This window comes from Tamandua tetradactyla, chromosome X (genome assembly GCF_023851605.1).
Source record: "Tamandua tetradactyla isolate mTamTet1 chromosome X, mTamTet1.pri, whole genome shotgun sequence".
NCBI lineage: Eukaryota > Metazoa > Chordata > Mammalia > Pilosa > Myrmecophagidae > Tamandua > Tamandua tetradactyla.
The window spans coordinates 113159812-113174824 of record NC_135353.1 but is presented as its reverse complement, the minus strand read 5'-3'; the positions used below and the strand labels follow the sequence as shown (position 1 = coordinate 113174824).

The 15013-nt window shown below is 37.1% G+C and overlaps 1 protein-coding gene across 3 annotated transcripts; it reads left to right on the top strand.

The window, feature by feature from the left end:
- Positions 1 to 734: 734 nt before the first annotated feature.
- On the top strand, positions 735 to 14809 carry FOXR2 (forkhead box R2). 3 transcript variants are annotated; one of them, XM_077145100.1, is made up of 4 exons: positions 735 to 847; positions 1169 to 1247; positions 8333 to 8392; positions 11895 to 14809. In XM_077145100.1, the coding sequence occupies exon 4, from the start codon at positions 12430 to 12432 to the stop codon at positions 13375 to 13377; it is 948 nt and encodes a 315-aa protein (XP_077001215.1). In that variant the 5' UTR covers positions 735 to 847; positions 1169 to 1247; positions 8333 to 8392; positions 11895 to 12429; the 3' UTR covers positions 13378 to 14809. The 3 variants fall into 3 exon arrangements, with proteins under 3 accessions (XP_077001215.1, XP_077001213.1, XP_077001214.1); XM_077145098.1 differs by lacking the exon at positions 1169 to 1247 and adding an exon at positions 1029 to 1124; XM_077145099.1 differs by having other exon boundaries at positions 1029 to 1247.
- Positions 14810 to 15013: the final 204 nt, after the last annotated feature.

The window sequence follows — 15013 nt, the reverse complement described above, 5'->3', positions numbered from 1 at the left end:
GACTTCTCTTCTATCACGCCACAAAGGGGTTGTCCTCATCTTTACAAACAGGCTCTTAATACTTCAACCAATCCAGTGTCCTTCTCATTAGTACAGTCAAGCTCATCTGTGCGCTCCCACAAAATAGACTACTATTCATCATGACAGGCAAGACTTCAGACAGCCGCACACACATCACGCCCATATTACTATGGGCAGGCATCTAGTTAGCCTCAAGGACACCAAGGTCCTTCTCGCCTCTTTGGAAGGCTTTCGGAAGCCCAAACCAGAGTTCTCTTCTATACAAGCAGACTCTTAGGAATTCAGTCCACATGAAGGTTCTTCTGTACTCTATCATCACGCCTCTGCCTATATCCTGATCTCTACTCAACTTAGTGCACACCAGGGCCCTCCATAACATATAGGCAATCTTATGGTCAGCTTACGAACACCAGTTTTGGTTTTTGTTTTTCTCTTGACAGGCTTTGCATTAGTCTTACTCACACCATCAATGGTCCTCCTCTTCATAGGCAGTCTACTGAACAGCCCTGCCCACATAAGGGTCCTCTTACTTATCCAAGCAGACCTATGGGTAACCGGCCCACTGTAAGGTCTGTCTGTTTCCTATTGGCAGGTCTCAAGTTAGCCCCGCCCACATAATAATGCCTCTCTTTTCTATAGGTTAGTTTGCTCAAATCAGATTTTTCATCATACCGAAAGATCTCTGGAGAGCGCCACCTCAGGAGGGTGATTGTCTTTTGCGTTGGCGGAGTTTCGAGTTAGTGCCGCCATTAACAGGGCATTTTACTTTTCTGTGGGAGGTCTTCTGATCAGCTCTGCTACATCAGAATCCTCCTCACCAATACAGGTAGGCTTTATTATTATTATTATTATTATTATTATTATTATTATTATTATTTGTATGCTGTATGGCGGGGGTCATATTTCGTTCTTTTCCCACATGAGTATCTTGTTATTGCAGCAGTGTTTGTTGAATTTTTGTTTGTTTTTTGCCTGTTTGTTTGCTTGTTTGTTTTGTTTTGGGGAAGTGCCTGGGCTGGAATCCAACCGTGTCTCCCGCTTGGTAGGCGAGAATTCTACCACTGAACCACCTTCTACCACTGAACCACCCTTACACCTCACAGGTAGGGTTTTTTTGTTTGTTTGTTTGTTTGTTTTGCATGTGCAGGCACCGGGAATCAAATCCAACCGTGTCCTCCACATGGCAGGCAAGAATTCTACCATTGAACCACCCTTGCACCCCACAGGTAGGTTTTTTTTTTTCATCTGCAGGCACCAGTAATCGAACCCGGGCCTCAGGCATGGCAAGTGAGAACTCTGCCACTGAGCCACCGTAGCCCGCCCCACAGGTAGGCTTTTGATTATAACCTGCACTTGGGTCCTCTTCTCACTCCGGGCAGCCCTGTCTCTGGTGAGCTCTAGGACTCTAACTTAACATAACCTGGTACAACTTGACTTTTTCCACCAAATAATTTTCCTATAGTGCTTGCCCTTTTTCTACAAAAAATTGGTTCTTTCAAAAAGCTACATAGTATTCTACTGTGTTTAATTCACATATTTCCATACTGATGGACAGTTCGCTTATTTTTCAGCATTCCAAGCACTATTGTGAGTAACATTCTCTTACAAGTTTGCTTAAGCGCAGTTACAAGTGTTCTCTAGAGCACACACGTAGAAGTCAAAATTAAGGTAGGCAGATTGTAAATTTTCATGATCACTGACAAACTGCCCATTAAAATGGCTGCACTAATTTATAATCTCACAGGTAGTGGATAAGAATGTTTCCCCTCTTTCTTGCCGAAGCTTGATGCCACTGTGTGTGTGTGTGTGTGTGTGTGTGTGTGTGTAAATTTTTACCAACATGATGGCTGTGAATTGGTACCTCATAATTTATTTTTTCTTACAATACAGACGTTGTTGAAACTCCCTGTGTTATTCTCCCTAATCTTATTCTCCTTCCTCCCCCTGCATGGTTTTAAACTTTTCCTACACGTTTTTAAATCTAGATAGGCAAAATAGTTTTGGCTTGCAGCTTTTAAAATTTCACTTAAATGATAGCATTCAGTATATATTCGTTGTAACTTGTTTTTTTATTCAACATATTTTTAAATGAATCCATATTGATAGGTGTAGCTTCAGTTTATTATTCTAATAGTACAGTAGTCCATTATATGATTATACCATAATTTATATGTCCTTTTTCCTGCTGTGGACATTTTGTCTGTTGTTTGGTTTTGATTGCCTTATCATTTCAAAAAGTGTTGTTTCTCTTATATATTTTTTATGTGTGCACATGTACAAGAATTTTTCTATATTATATGCCTAGAAGTAAACTTCCCAGGTTGTAAGTTTTAAGTATTTCCGAGTTTACTAGATACTGTTAATTGATTGTGTGTAACATCATCTTATTTTTGTTGTAATTTGCATTTCTCTGATTACTAGTGAGGTTGAGTATCTCTTTTGTGTTTTTATTGATTATTCAGGGGTTTTTTTTTTCAAATGAATCTGTTCTTATCTTTTGCATCTTCTTCTGGTTTATTTGTCCTTTTGGTATTTAGGAGTTCCTTATGTAGTCTTGTTTGTGTGTCTCATAACTATCTTTCAGTCTGCTGTGGCTTGTCTTTAACCTTAGTTTTAAGGGCTTTAGTGTATACACAGCTTTATATTTTTATATAATTTTTGGTGTATTTCCCTACTCCAAAGGCAGAAATATATTTATTACCCTTTATTTTCTTCTAAAATATTTACAGTTTTGTTTTTCATATGTACATGTTTATTAATTCATTCAAACAATGTTTATTGATGATCTGTTTTCAGTCAGGCACTGTTTAAGGCACTTGGGATACATCATTAAAAACAAACAGGCAAAAATCTCTGTTTTGTTGACCTTATATTCCAGTGGACAGACAGAAAATAAAATAAATAATAAAATTATATAACATGTTAGGGAGTGATAAATGCTAAGGAGGTAAACAAATTTTTTTCTGGACTCTGGTCCTGTTTCCTTCTTATCTTCCCTTTTGTTAATAACAGAGTTTTAATTTAGTACAGATTTTTAAGTCTTAGCTTCTGGTAGGGCAAATCTCCTCACTGTGTTTTCTTTACTATGTCTTATTTATTCTTGGCCTTTTGCTCCTCCCTATAATATTAAGGATTAACTTGAAAAGTTTTTTTTTAACCTATCCTTCTGCGATTTTGATTGGAGTGGTGTTTAATTTTAGAGTGAATTACAGATATTGATACCTTTATGATACTGAGTCTTCAGTATATAAACATGGCATTCCTGTTAAATTAATCTTTTATATACTTTAATAAGAGTTAACTTTGTTGTTTATGTCTATCTTTTTGGTGGCAGATGTAATTTGTATTCAATATTTCCTACTTTTCAATAAAATCATTCATTTAAAGTTATAAATGCCTCTTTAAATTCCCCTTTCTTATATCTCACACATTTCAGTATGTAGTGTATTCATTGCTGTTTTGTTTGAATATTTTGTAATTTTCATTCATAACTCTTCTTTAATCGATGAGATTGTAAGGAGTTATTTTTGATGTTTCTAAGTAATTTTTTGTTTTGCTTATACTATATTTTATGGTTAATTGCATTGTGATCTGTGAAAAGGTCTGTATGATAGATTATTTGAAATATTGAGAATTCCTAGTAAGTGACAAATTTTTGTAAAGACTTGAAAAGAATGTATATTCTCTATTTGTTGGGTGCCATATTATCTCTCTCTATATGTCAGTCTTTTAAATTTTGTTCAAGGCTATTTATCATTTTTTTGTCTTGCTGATCTGTTTGTAATAGAGGGTAGTATACATCTTTCTTGTTTTTGGCTTTGTAAACAACTCCTTATAATTCTGTCAGGTTTTGCTTCATACATTGCATTATCTTTAACATATTATATTATCCCTTATACATGTATTTATTTTTTGTCACCTAGTGACATGCATCCAAGTCCATGGTGTATTATTTCTCTTATTACTAAGGAGTGTTCATCTTTGTTATTGATGCTTTTTGTCTTTAATTGTATTTTCTCTGATACTAATATTGTTGCACTAACTTTTTTGGTTTGGCATTATGTATCTCTTTATTTTTAATGATTTGATTTGGTTTTCTTTTCATTTTTTTGGCATAGGCAGGGTCCGGGAATTGAACCCGGGTCTCTGGCATGGCAGGGGAGAATTCTGCCACTGAGCCACCGTTGCCTCACCCTGATATGATTTTAAGTATAGCCTTTGTAAATAGCATATAACTGGATTTAAAAACTATTCTGATAATCTGTTTTTATAAAGTGAGGTTAATTTTTTACATTTATTATGTTTATTGATATATTTTGAATTAGTTGTATTATCATTTTTTTCTTAATTTAACATTAGCTTTTTTTGCTTCTTTGTTCCTTTTACCTCTGCTGATTTGAATGATATAAATTATATTCTTTGTATGTCTTTATATTTTTATGTATGTAAAGTTATATACTTCTCTAGCAAAGTATTCCGTTATTCAGTATTTCTTTCCTCTTAACTATGGCAAGGGCTTTAGTATGCTTTTGTTACCTATTGAACCATTCCTTATTATTGTTGGATATAGTTTTCATTTTTCCCTTTTTAGCACAAAATTAGTCATTATGATTTTATAGTTATATCAAATATAGTTTTTCAGTTGTTTTGTTCATTGTTTTTTCTCTGTTGTCCCCATTGTTTTCCCTCTGGATTTGCTTCTCTTATTGCTAAAATACATTGTTTACCTGTGCATCTAGTGACAATCTGTAGTGAACTCTGACTAAACACTGAAAATATCTTTATTTTGCTCTCACACTTGAATAATGGTTAGGTACAAAGATCTAGGTTGATAGTAAATTCAGCATTTGTAAGTATTTCTAGCATCCGTTGTTGCCTGTCCCCAGACTGTTTGATTCTTTTAGATGAGAGCTGTTTTTCCCCTTGTGGCTCTTAATACTGTTGCTTTATTATTATTATTGTAGAATTCATTTTACATAAAATACAAGAATAAACAGAACTAATCTGTGGTGATAGAAGTCAGAAAGTAGTTGCAAGGGTGGATGAGAATTAACTAGAAAGGGGATAAGAGAACCCTCTGGGGAGGCAGAAATGCTCCACATCTTGTTTTGGATGTTAGTTACACGGGCATATACCATTGTCAAAATTGATCAAACTGGACATGCACATTCTATGCATTTTAATGTGTGTAACTTGCATCTCAATAAAAAAAAAGCTGTGGGACGGCTTCAGCACCTTGTTGTAAACCTCTTACAAGGAGCTCTGACCACCCTTCTAGGCAGAGCCAATTTGCTCAACCACCACAACATACAGAAGTCCCAAAAGAGTTATATGAAACAGTTGAGGTTACTTCAAAGAAATGAAACATGGCACCTGATTCTGCGTTATCTCCAAATTGCACAGCTAGGTTTGACTCAAACAAGGCTACAATATCCAGTGCCATTGTCTTATTGAAGGTGAACCAGTGGTTCTGTGCCTCTATTTTGCTTTATCAATTAAAGCATCAGCAATTAGCCCACTCCTGACACAGCCTGTATGACCATCATTATCTACAGCTTTTTCAGTGCAGCAGAGTTTGGGAGGTAATTATTTTCTCTGTAACTAGGTGCTCACACCTCTGATGTCTGTGTTCCACTGCTACAAAACAAAATATGATAGTCTCAATGTTATGTTGGGCTTGAAATAATTTTGGAAATACAATTATTAAGGGCAAATAAAAAGTACTGATGACTTCTCAGAGATTCTGAGAACCGACAGTACTCCACCAGTACCCAACAGAGAAACACTGTTGTCTCATGGAGCACTGATCTCTCCTATAACTTTATTCCTTATGTTATGAGATGTTATTCAATGTGTCTGTCAGTGGTTGATTTTTATTTATTCTGTTTATTGGGCTTTTGATCTGAAAACCCATGTCTTTCTTCAGATCTGGAAAGGTCTTAGCAATTTCTCTTCAGCTATTATCATTTTCTTCAAATGATTCTGGAACTTCTATTAGATGAATCTTAGAGCTTCTCAAAATAATGCATCCTACATGTCACTAAACTTTTCTTCTATATTTTCATCATTTTATTACTCTATGCTGCCTTCCGGGTGAGTTCTTTGGTATATCTTCCCATTCACTAATTTGTTCTTTGACCATATTCAATCCAGAGTTTGTCTCATCTATTGCATTTTTAAAATTTTGGTGACATTTTTTATTTTCAGACTATTAAATTGTTTCCTTTTCATATCTTCCTGTTCTTTTCATTGCATGCATTTTTAAATGTTAGCTCTTTATCTCCTTGAATATCCCAAACATACTTATTTTAATATGTTTTCCAAATGGCTTCATAATATTATTGCTGTCTGGATTGAATTAATGATCTGGTTATTTTTCTTGTTATTGAATTTATTCAAGTATTTTGGAATTTTAATTTCCAGCCTAATTTGAATGGAAAGTTTTTGTCCTCTTCCTCTTACCTACCTCTCTTTATTAGCCTGTGTGTATATACCCATCTCTGTCTAAAAGGCTTTTGGTTGCTTCCTCCAAGTCCTCTAAACTTCAGTCCACTTCCAGATCTTAGAGAGGCAGTTCTGAGTTACTGCCTCATGATATTATTGAGGATGCTGCATATCAAACAGATCCAGTAGACCCCGTCACAATAGCTAGCAAGCAGCCTGGCTCAGCTCCTGTTTGCAAGGTTTTGTCCGTGACCTTTTGCTTTCCTACACCTGTAGTTTGCCAGGGTTTGGCAGCAGTATGTTTTAGCTGCTTTTCACAAACAGAGGTAGTCCCATCCTAGCCCCTGACTTTGGTCTCCATTCCCCCAAAGGAACCAAACTTCTGACTTCCAAATCCTGCTTCATAATACAGAGCTCAGCAAGCTAATGACCTCGGTTCCACTCATCATTTTATGTTTCTGGTCCATTTCTGGTCTAATGAGATGGTTTTTCTTATTTTTTGAGCATGATTATTTCTCTCTACAGTCTCATTCATTATTGCTAATGTGTTTGGAGCAGAGTGGAGAGCGTTATCAAAGCATGAAATTATTATGACATACTGATCTGGTTAAAGCATGTATCAGTAAATTAAGTATGTGTTAATTTATTGTAGAACAATTTATTTTCCTTAAGTTGTAGGCAATATTCCATAGGATATAGTCATCTCAGCAAGGTTTTTATTTGTTTTTATGTTTTGTTTTGTTTTGTTTTATAGAAAGTCCTCCTTTCCTGACCAGGCACTTGAAGTTGAACCCTTGGGAGAGGAAAACCAGCATTAAGTGGCAATGAAAAGGGGTTGTTTGTCTTCAAAGTGTCTCAGAACACTTGAAAACAATATGCCAAATAAAAAGGTGTCCCCACACACACACACAAATTCAAGACTCTCAAAGCCTTATAATAAAACAGGACTCAAAATATTGTTGGATTGATATTTGGGCTCAGATTGCAGCTCCCAAACTAAGGCTTAAAATCCAGTATCAAGATTGCCAAAATATGTCAGCTCTTGTTTTCCAGTATGATTTTGGGGTGATATATTCATGTTTAAGAACTCATGTTCCTCGTAAGAGGAATAATATAAGTAGAAACTTAATTTATGGAAAGCTCATATGTGCCAGATGCTAGTGTTAGCCCCTCATTATATCCCATTTGATATTCTCAATAACTCATTGGGGTAGGATTTTTTATTATTCTTGTTTTATAGATGAGGAAACTGAAGCCCAATCAAGTGTGGGAGAGATAAGTTGATGAGTCAACAGGCACTTCAAACTTAACATGCTCCAAAATTGAACTCATATCGTCTTGAGTATGTATGAGAACAGTGAGGTCTCCAGGAACTTGATAAGTCAATTTGATTGTTGAAGAGTAAAGCTAATGAAAGCAATGTTAAAATAGCAAATTCTTTCATAAATTCTTTGGTGTCTAATGGCTTTTGTGAATGGAGAGGAACATTCACTACTACTTGTGTTTTGCTTACTGCTCAACTTTATTAAATTCAAATAGTTAATAAACACAATTTTTAAAACTAATTTTTATTGACCATCTAAATAATGGTTACTAATTTGATTAATTAAATTCCCTAAAATTTTTAAACCGTGCTAACAAGTTTAACAGTTTTGAAATACCTTAACCAGCTGCGAGTGGTATGTGAAACTTACACAAATCCAGTGATTACAAATATATCCATGCACTTAAGTTTAAGCCTTTTCTAAATTATCAATGACATGGGTTTAATTTCTGTACTTGTATTTTTCCTTCTAGGGTTAATGTTATAATTATTTTGATACTTTCTCATTATTTCAGTAGTTTTACTATGTTTATATTTTCCTAGGGTTTTGATAATCTTACCTAACTGGGAGGAAGAAAGAAATACTATCTCAGACAAGCCAAGGTAACAAAATATGCGATGGTTTGATTTTCTGGGGACTGGGGGACATATGGTTAACTAGTCCAAGGTGATTCAGCTATGTGGTATTGGCTGAGACGCTTTTAATAACAGTGTTTTACTTGTTACCTCATGGCACTTCTAAGTCATTGTCTCTCGCATAGTTATTACTTTGGTGACTTGTAATTAACAGAAGTGAAACGTTTAATTTTTGCATGTTTGGCAGTACCCATTGCCCTGTTATTTTGATCTCTTTACCTAATCTGTTAGCAATATTAAGGTTTATGCATGCCTTATTCACATTATATTATAATTAGTAGGACTTTCTAGAGGATTCATTCAATTCCTAGGAGATGAGAGATTGGATTGAGTCTTCCTAGGTAGTTCTTTTCTTTAGATTATGTTAATTTATCATCTTGTAACACCCTGTTGGACCTCCAATCTACCTGATTCGTATGTATGACCATCAGTAATAATCTATATTAAGAGTTCTTGTTATACATGGCTGTGGTCTATATGTGAATTAGAAAAAGATACCTCTCTCAGATGATGTAATTTGTGAGCACATAATGATTTATGGCTCCTCTGTATGAATTAGAAAGAGGTAATCCCTCTGGATTTACAGAGCCCCAGGACCAACACACATGGTTTGGAAAATAGCACTAAGACTAAATTCCATGCTCCCTGTTTGGGCATCCTTAGGCAGCACGTAACCAACACAAACATACACAGCAGCCATTGGTGTGATACCTGTTTTTCTGGAACCACATCTGGCTGATGTATTGTTCCTCATGTTTATTCTTACCTGATTACCCACCAATTTAAACAACTACATATTTATTCTTTGTACATGGATATATACTTAAAGTAAAGAAACAAATAATCCATGCACGTTTAACAGCTTCCTGTTTACAAAGGCAACAAAATTTAGTGTATCCTATGATATTTGCTCTTTTCTATTACAAATACCTTTGTTTAAAATTTTGGATATTTGGAATTTAGCCTTTTATAGACAGTTAGTTTCAACTAATTATAGTTTATGCGTGCAAAAAGTCACAGTTTGGTAGCAGGAGCTCCTTTAAATTGACTTTCCATCCTTTTAACATTGCCTTTGACATTCTTGAAAGCATACTTAGTTTATAGCAACAAAAAGATTTTTTAGAGAAATTGTATTTATTTTCCAGTCCCAAAACATGTAACTACTTTCCCTACCCGTCCTTTTAGCAGAAACCAAAATCTGGGCACAGGAATGCTTTTGAAAATTAATGACAGGCAAAAGTGCTATTTTTGTTGCTGCTGCTGCTGCTGGACCATGATTGTGTGTGTGTGTGTGTTTATGTGTGTTTAAGAGAGTGAGCAAGCATGCACATGCTGCAAAAGCTATTTCTTTCTAGAGACATTGTGTATTCCCATTTTTTTCAAGCTGCAAACTTTTTGAGATATATTCACATACCATATAATCCATCCAAAATATATCATCAATGTCTCACAGTATCATCACATGGTTGTGCAATCATCCCACTCAATTTTAGACCACCTTCATTGCTCCTAAAAGAAAAATAACAGACATAAAAAAAGAAAACCCAAAATACCCCATACCCCTTATCCTCCCCATTATTGATTCTTAATATTTGTGTGGTATACTTGTTACTGTTGATGAAAGAATATTACAGTATTGCTGTTAATATAGTCCATAGCTTGCAATAGGTACTTTTACCCCATATACCACACTATTATTTTGTATGTGTCATACATTTGTACTAGTTCAAGAAAGAATTTATTTACGTTTGTAGTGTTAAACAACATCCACCTCAAGGTTCACTGTGTTATACAATCACATATTCTAACCTCTAGCTTTCCTTCTGGTAAGGCACATGACTCTAATCAGCCCCCTTCAAACAAATTCGCCTACAATTCAGCACTCTTACTTATAATCCTAATAACGAACTATTCTCACCTCTATCCATTTCCAACTATTTAAGTTCAACCTTGTTAAAAATTCTGTACATATTAGACAATCACTCCCCATTCTCTAACCTATATCTTATGTTTTATGACTGTGAGTTTACTAGCCAGTCCCTAAGGATTGGACTGGGTTCCTGGTAAAGAGGGAAGAGAAATTCTCTAACACATAGATTACGCACTTATGGGCTAAGGGACTGCTGAGACTGCAAGACTGTCAGGCTCTCTCAGTTTGGCATAATAAGCTGAATAGTTCAGGGTCAGTCCCCTGCTTTGCCCAGGTCAGTTTGTGCCTCACTGTGAAGGGGATTCATTAATCTACCGTGGAGAGGTAGAAGCAGAATTTTTATTAGAGAATTCTTCCTTTAGTCTTAAAAGATGAGTAAGGGTTAGCCAGGTCAAGGCAATGGGGAGTAGGTCATTCCAAGCAGAGGTGGCACCTTGGGCAAAGAGATATAGAAAAAAGTGGGGTGTATGGTGGAAATCCAAGCAGTTCTGTGTTTCTGGGATATGTGGTACGAAGCAATGAGGCTGAAGTGATAAATTATCCTGAAAAAGTAAGCAGGAGTGGGATCCTGAAGGGTCCTTTATACTGCATTAAGCCATGAGGTTTTATGTTCAAGTACAGAAACAGAATAGGTTACTGTAGTGGGTAAAATCATATGCTTTGCAGCCAGCCAGCCTGTATTTGAAACTCAGCTCTGTCTTTCACTAGCTATGTGAGTTAGGCTTTTTTGTCCCTTTTTTTTTTCCTCTTAAAGTGAGAAAATGAAAGTACCTACTTTATAGGGCTGTTCTGAGGATCAACGAGTTAACCATATAAAGTACTTAGCACTCAGTGCATGTTACCAGTTGATATTATTATTATTATTATTATTATTATTATTATATTTGTATAGTGGAGAGACCACTCTGGCAGCTTGTATGAAGGATGCTTTTGAGTTGGAGGGTGGGAAACAATAGGGAGATAAGTGTGACCCACCCCACAGCTCCCATTGGCATTTGCTGCATGTTTAAAAGGTATAATCCTATGATGTGCAAATTGGATTGAGTGAAACCTTTCCATTTTGTTTTTCCTAAGAATGTCCTTGGGTGGGACATACTGGGAAGACAAGCTCTGGGGCTTTCAGGATCTTGTGTGGCCTGGCATATCTTTATTTGGTCCTGCTGTCTTCAGCATACAGCTAAGAAATCAGTTACTGAGAAGGTGATCTAGGGAGAAGGAAGCCAGCTATTTCCCAGAACAAGATTGACTATAACTTAAAGGTTCACTGCCAGCATGGGTTTGAGACTATCATGGACAATCTCCTGATAGTTACCAATGTACTCTAAAAATTGGGTTATTACACACATTGCTGCCTACTTTATATTGTATGTTGAATGTAATCAAGAGACAGTGGTGTAGTGAAAGGATCAGAAGACCTGGGCTGTAGATCTAGTTCTGCTACTTCCTTAGGTATGTAATCTTAAATTATTTTACTTCCTGTAAATCTCAATTCCCTTATCAGTAACATGGGCTAATAATACCCACTGTGTTATTTTGCAGGTCTATCCTGAGAATCAGTTGAGATTATCTACGTGAAAGAAGTTGACAAAAGTCCAAAAAACACTAAAAATGAAATTATTTTTTTAAAAATACTTAGAGATATAATGAGATCTGTACATGTTTATCTCATCATTAATTAAACCCATCAAGAATTGAAGGATATACCAGGTAATCATCTCTCAAGCAAGTCACCTTAGTTTGCATATAATTCAAAGTTTATAGGTCTCACCTGGGGACTCCTTACTTATGCTGGCAAAGAAAGCTTAGGAATTCCACATCAGACTTTTTCCCTGCTGCTTTTAATTACTTCCCTGTATTGAGCTCTGTTCCAGGAGGCTGAGGTTTCTCACAGTCTGACCACTTTATCATTGAGGCTTTGGTGCCCCCTTTTCCACAATTTCTAGCAGCCCTCGTGATAAGCTTCCTAGAAGAGATATATTCCATCAAAAACAGTGCCCCAGCAAAGGCTTTGAGAAGTGCCTTTAGAGACCTCTGTCCTATTGGAAGTTTCCCTCCACCCATCCCTCCACCAAAGATGGACCTCAAACTAAACAGTCCTGAGTTTTGGTACAGTCTTCATGGGCAGGTTCCAGGGCTACTGGACTGGGACATGGGGAATGAGTTTTTCTTATCCCGCACCACAGACCAGCGCCCCCTGGCTGAACAGAGCCTTGCCAGATACAGACTCAAAATAACGGAGCCCCCAAAGCTGCCTCTGGAGAGGAGACCCAATCCTGATGGGGATGGTCCTGACTATGACCCCAATCCATGGATGTGGGTGAACCCCAACATTGTGTGCTCCCCTGGCATCCAGAAGGCCCCAAATCCCCATAAGCAAAAGAATCCGACAAACATGCCTCCATCCGCTCAGCCACCCTCAAACAATAAAGAGTTTAAATGTTCGGAGGCCACCGTGGCCGAGTCCCTGCCATCTTCCTCCAGAGAGCAGTCTCCCCTACAGAAGCTGTTCACTTCTTCCGCTAGCGACTGGGAGCTCACAGAAGAGGAGAAGGCTGAGGAACAAGATTGCGACTCTTCTGCAGCCCTCCAGTCCCCTAACAAAGAGAAGTGCTGTCAGAGCCCAAAACTGTTGCAAACCAACAGCCAGAAGAGGTCCTGGCCCCGGCCACCCCTCAATTACAGCCACCTAATTGCCCTGGCATTAAGAAACAGCCCCCCCTGTGGCCTCAACGTGCAAGAGATCTACAATTTCACCCAACAGCATTTCCCTTTTTACTGGACAGCTCCAGATGGCTGGAAGAATACCATCCGCCACAACCTCTGCTTCCTGGGCAGCTTTGAGAAAGTACCGGACAGCCTTCAGGATGGGGCCAATGCAAAACCTCGGTCTTGCCTCTGGAGGCTCACTGAGGAAGGACACCGCCTTTTTCAAGAAACCCGTGCCTTAGCCTCTGCCCGGAGGGAGAGCATCCAACAATGCATGAGCTGCCCAGATGTGATGGCCTTTCTCTTTGACATTTGAACAGCCACTGCTCCCTTTCTGGAACACTGTCCCCCTGATTGTGCCAGCCTATGCCTTGACTGACATCCATTAATCCCTAGGCCTACCCTGCATGGTTGGTCCCAAGCTTTGTGTTATTGCTGTAATAATGACAGTAAAGTATGAGATGGGCACAAAAGAGGCAGAGCTTAAATTCAGGTAGGGAATCATGGAAGGTGGCATGAGGAAATGGCACTTCTGTACTTTTACCAGAGAGAGGAAATCCTAGGAACAATGAGCATGGATGCTAAGAGAAGAACATATTTTATGAAAAAAGGAATTCTGTTTACTGGAGAGTATGCTCACACAAGAAAGGGAATGGTGGCGTATAAAGCATGGAGCCAGTCACAGACAGCCCCAAATGCCATGTGAAGGTATATATGCATAAAGAGAATGGAGCTTGATGTTCAAAGCCGATATTCAAGTATCCCTCTCTTTAAGTGACCCATTTTATCCTTCAAGGACTCACTTTTCTCTTTCTGGTCTCGGCCTTCTCAGCCTTTCCCTGTTGCCACCCAGTTCCAGTGCTGACAAATAATTTCAAGTAGCTACTTCGAGTTTGGATATTGAAAGCCCTTGAATTGCTTTTTTTCATAGTACCTGAATTAACCTCAAGCCTTTTTATGGCAGAGTTGTGTTTTCCTTTCATTAATTAAACTTTATTGAGGATATGCCAACATGTCAAAGTCCATCTCAAGTGCTGAAGACAAAAAGCTGACAATTTGGTGGCAGACAGATATACATATATCTGTAATGTAAATGAAATAAGACAGATATAGAAATGGTGAGACTAATTCTTCCCAGGGTAGGTAAGAAATGCATTGAAAAGAAAGTACTTTTTGAACTTGTTTTGACGAATAAGTAGGGATTTGCTAAGCAGATAAAGTGGAGAAGAAACAATAGAGAGGCAACAATGTGAACCAAGGGAATGGAGTACTTTGGGGGAATGGTAGGGAGTTCAGTGGATCTTAGCTGTATTAAGGCCAGAAATGGCAGTAAGTTACGCAAAAAAAAGCTTTATATGTACAGTACTACTTAAGGGTTTGGACTCTCTCCTCTGGGCATTTGGAAACCAAGAGACACAGTGGTGTTTTGCTAAAAACAACAGCAACAAACATTTTCTAATTTCAAAAGTCTATTTAATGTCTTTCCAGTGCATATAAATTTCCTGTCTCAAACTTCTGCCTTTTATATTAGTATATTATTAAATTGAATGTCCAGGAGAAAAGATATTAGATTTTTAAGTTCCCATCTGATTGCAAAATCTTCAATGATGGGAGGGAGATACAAAAATGTCTGGAAAATAAAAGGCAATTAATTAAATATAATTGTAAATCAACTGAGAAGTTTTAAGTTTTTCTGTAGTGGTCTGTTATAGTTCATACAAAACTGTATATTTAGTTTGAATTGCAAAAGCAACATATTCAGCAGTGTTCTTTGAAAAAATAAATGTTTTACTTCTGTATCATAAAGCAAGCAACAACCAAATTGACAGTTTATTTTGGAATTAATAAAATATTCTGGCTATACGTATTTAACATTTGTTTCTCATTTTTTTTCCAAAAGTAACATTTGTAAGTAAAAAAAAAAGTCTATTGTCAAATTAACAGGACTATAT

Coding starts and splice junctions, on each gene's coding strand:
- FOXR2 (XM_077145100.1), top strand. CDS start 12,430: ATGGACCTCAAACTAAACAGTCCTGAGTTTTGGTACAGTCTTCATGGG.